The sequence below is a fragment of the Apteryx rowi genome, unplaced genomic scaffold (genome assembly GCF_003343035.1).
Source record: "Apteryx rowi isolate R43461 unplaced genomic scaffold, aptRow1 scaffold_1381, whole genome shotgun sequence".
NCBI lineage: Eukaryota > Metazoa > Chordata > Aves > Apterygiformes > Apterygidae > Apteryx > Apteryx rowi.
Window position 1 is genome coordinate 24430 of NW_020447621.1, and position 3739 is coordinate 28168.

Genomic DNA, 3739 nt, shown 5'->3' on the forward strand with positions numbered 1-3739 from the left:
TGGAGCCGAGGCGCCCGCCCGCAAATGGCTCTTTTGTGCTTTTGCAAAATGGTGAGAGCGGTGGGGGGGGGAGGCTACACCAGAAGCAAGGACGACCTCTGGCCAACTGCTGCCCCCCACCCTCGGGGGCACCCGGCTGCCTCTATGCCCCTAGCATCTGTCCCCCAGCCCCACATAAGGCCCGGACGGGGTGTGGGGGGGTGACCCAGGCTCATCTGTCCACTCCCAGCCCAGCCCAGCGGGCAACCGCACCAATATGGAGCTGGGCACAGCCCCCCCACCACGTCCTCCCACCCTGCTGCCCCACAGATCTGTCCCCTGGCAGATCCCCTCTCTGCCCCACACCAGGACAGCGCAGTGGGGCAGAGCCCCCCCCGGCAGGGTGCTGCAGGCTCAGCTCGCCTGCGTGCAGCCGCTGCAAAGGAGTAGCCCAGCCTTGCCCCGAGAGGCTTGTCTGCCCCCAGGGCTCTGACCCCCAGCTCCCCTCTGAGGCCCCCCGCACGCACGGCTCCGTTCACATTTTCGCCAATGTTTTATTGGAAACTTTAAATACTCTGGACACAGGCCCCACACGGAGCCGGGGGACGGGACGGGGAGACCAGCTCAGCTTGGGTTGGGCGCTGCTCACGCGTGCTCTTCGGCCAGCTTCTCGGCCTTGGCCACTGCTTCCTCGATGGGCCCCACCATGTAGAAGGCCTGCTCAGGGAGGTGGTCGTATTCACCTGAAGAGACATGGTGCTGTCAGTGCGGGGCAACAGGGCCCCACCAAAGCCCTGCCCAGGACCCCCCCGGCCCCTTCTCCGCTGCTGCTTGCACAGCCACCTCACCTGCCAGAATCTGCTTGAAGCCCTTGATGGTCTCCTTCAGGGGCACCAGTTTGCCCATGTGGCCGGTGAAGACCTCGGCCACCTGGAAGGGCTGCGACAAGAAGCGCTGGATCTTGCGCGCACGGGCCACTGTCAGCTTGTCCTCTTCAGACAGCTCATCCATGCCCAGGATGGCGATGATGTCCTGCAGGGACTTGTAGTCCTACGGGGCAAGACAGGGGTCTGTGAGCAGCCTGCACGGGGCTTCACACCCCCTCCAGCGTTGCCCACAGGGGCCTGCCCCATCCCCCTCACCTGCAGGATCTTCTGCACGCCRCGGGCCACGTCGTAATGCTCGGGCCCCACGATGTTGGGGTCCATGATGCGGGAGGTGGAGTCCAGCGGGTCCACGGCAGGGTAGATGCCCAGCTCGGCGATGGCGCGGGACAGCACCGTTGTGGCGTCCAAGTGGGCGAAGGTGGTGGCAGGGGCAGGGTCAGTCAAGTCGTCAGCRGGCACATAGATGGCCTGGGGAGCGAGGGGACTGTCGGCTGGAGGCAAGCGCCGCGCAGACGGGAGCCCGGCAGCCCGCGGGGCCTCCCCCAGCCCGGCGGGCCCCAGCCCAGGCCCCACTGTTACCTGCACAGAAGTGATGGAGCCCTTGCGTGTGGTCGTGATCCTCTCCTGCATGGTACCCATGTCGGTCGCCAGCGTGGGCTGGTAGCCCACGGCAGAGGGGATTCTACCCAGCAAGGCTGACACCTGGGAGGGAACGGACCTGGTGAGAGACCCTACAGCCCCCGAGCACGGAGCCAGCCCCGCTGAGGGGGGCCTGGTGCTGCTCCTGCGGAGGGAAGGCCCAGCCCAGGCTGGCCGGTACCTCAGCACCACCAGGAACCCAACAGGCAGGGGGACACAGCAGCAAGCCCAGCTGCCCTACGGTCAGGGCCCTCCCTGCGTCAAGCACACACCTCCGAGCCAGCCTGGGTGAAGCGGAAGATATTGTCGATGAAGAGCAGCACGTCCTGACCCTCCTGGTCCCTGAAGTATTCAGCCACCGTCAATCCAGTCAGAGCCACTCTGGCACGGGCACCCGGGGGCTCGTTCATCTGCCCATAGACCAGAGCAACCTGCCAAGCAAGACTCAAGCATTAGCAAGGCGCTGCCCTCTTTCTCTCACTCCTCGTGCTGAGTGGGGCACAGCAGAGCAGATGACTCCCCACCCAGAAGAGGGCCCAGCGCACCTTGGAAGTGGTATCTTTCAGGTTGATGACCCCAGACTCAATCATCTCATGGTACAAGTCGTTGCCTTCACGGGTTCGCTCCCCCACGCCAGCGAACACTGAGTAACCACCGTGAGCTTTTGCCACGTTGTTGATCAGTTCCATGATCAGCACTGTCTTGCCGACACCAGCACCGCCAAACAAACCTGGGAGGGAAAGGGCACCCTGGTCAACCTGAAGTCAATCCAACTGCCCTGAGGTCTTTCTTCACCCTTTTCCTCCTCAGATAATCAAATGTTGCTTCAGCAAGCTCAGAAGAACGAAAGTCAAATGGTTACTCATCAGCGAAGGAAACTCCTGCAGAGGGACTAGCCCTGACCCTCGGGCGGGGGGCAGTGCAGGCCCTGGGACTGCTCAGCAGCGACGGCACTGTGCCACTCCACCCCCCCACCCCTGCTTCTCTGCATCCAACGTACCGATTTTGCCACCCTTGGCATAGGGGGCCAGCAGGTCCACCACCTTAATCCCTGTAACCAGGATCTCCTGTTCAACGCTCATCTCCACAAACTCAGGGGCTTCAGCATGGATAGCAGCAAACCTGCAGCACAAGACAGAGCAGGGCTGAGCAGCAGAACCGGGTCTCCTCTGCCGGGGTGCTGGGCACACTATCCCAGCCACCAAAGAGACCGCTGGTGCAGGCGCAACACTGCTMACCTTCCACAAGGGCATGTGTGCAGCAAGGATGTACAAAACCTGGTACCCATGTTCATCTGCACGGTTTGGGCACCTCTGACCACTTAAAACAACCCCAGACTGTGCATACATCCGGCTACGGCAGTYGCTGCGGGGTTACAGGGAGGCTTCTCTCATGGGGCTGGGAAGCAGCAGCCACTTGAACAGCCTCCAAACCCACCCCCCACCTCCAAAGCCCGGCACAATGCAGGTCTGCAAGGCCCACAGCGCTCCCAGCACCACTCACTGTTTGGTTGTGATGGGGCCCCTCTCATCAATAGGCTCCCCGATGACATTCATGATCCTGCCCAGGGTCTCAGGGCCAACAGGGATACGGATGGGCGCACCGGAGTCCAGCACCTTCTGTCCTCTCACTAGGCCTTCTGTCCCATCCATGGCAATTGTGCGCACGGTGTTCTCCCCTGCCAAGGCCCAAGGACACCGTTACACCAGCGCCCTCGAGCTGACCCCGGAGCACAGCTGCTCGCAGTTTCTCCAGGCCCTGCCAAGGGAACAGTCTAGTGGGAGCAGTGTCAGGAAGGGCTGTTCCAAGGTGGGAACCAGGTGCAAAAGAGCATGAAGAACTGAGCCCAGGCCAGGTACCCAGGCTGCAGAGCCCTGCAGCAGCCATTTTCCTCCTTCTCAGACTGAAATCTCTGGCTTCAGCACGCTCAGAAGAACGAAAGTCATAGAGATACCTCATCACAGGAGGACCCCTCCCGCCCCCTTCCCCAGCCCCCCCGGCGCAGGATGCTCACCCAGGTGCTGCGCCACCTCCAGCACCAGGCGGGTCTCCCTGCCCTGCACCTCGAGGGCGTTGAGGATGGGGGGCAGCCCCTCGTCGAACTGCACGTCCACCACGGCGCCGATGACGGCCACGATGCGGCCGGTGGCGGAGCCCGCCTTGGCGGCGGGGGCCGGCTGGGCTGCATAGTCGCGTCCTGGGGGGGGGAGAAGGACGGAGGGAGGCGAGTCAAG

The 3739-nt window shown here is 63.1% G+C and overlaps 1 protein-coding gene and 2 non-coding genes across 3 annotated transcripts; all 3 read right to left on the reverse strand.

The window, feature by feature from the left end:
- Positions 1-513: 513 nt before the first annotated feature.
- Positions 514-3739, reverse strand: ATP5F1B (ATP synthase F1 subunit beta; the record flags this gene model as incomplete). The annotated part of the gene is made up of 9 exons (XM_026057321.1): positions 514-722; positions 828-1029; positions 1122-1334; positions 1446-1568; positions 1778-1936; positions 2051-2235; positions 2506-2627; positions 3009-3183; positions 3520-3739. Coding segments are annotated over 9 exons (1497 nt in total), but the record flags the coding sequence as incomplete, so codon positions are not given.
- On the reverse strand, positions 2307-2380 carry LOC112961795. Its single transcript, XR_003252117.1, has one exon. It is a non-coding gene; the product is annotated as a small nucleolar RNA SNORD59 (small nucleolar RNA).
- Positions 3399-3473, reverse strand: LOC112961796. The gene has a single exon (XR_003252118.1). It is a non-coding gene; the product is annotated as a small nucleolar RNA SNORD59 (small nucleolar RNA).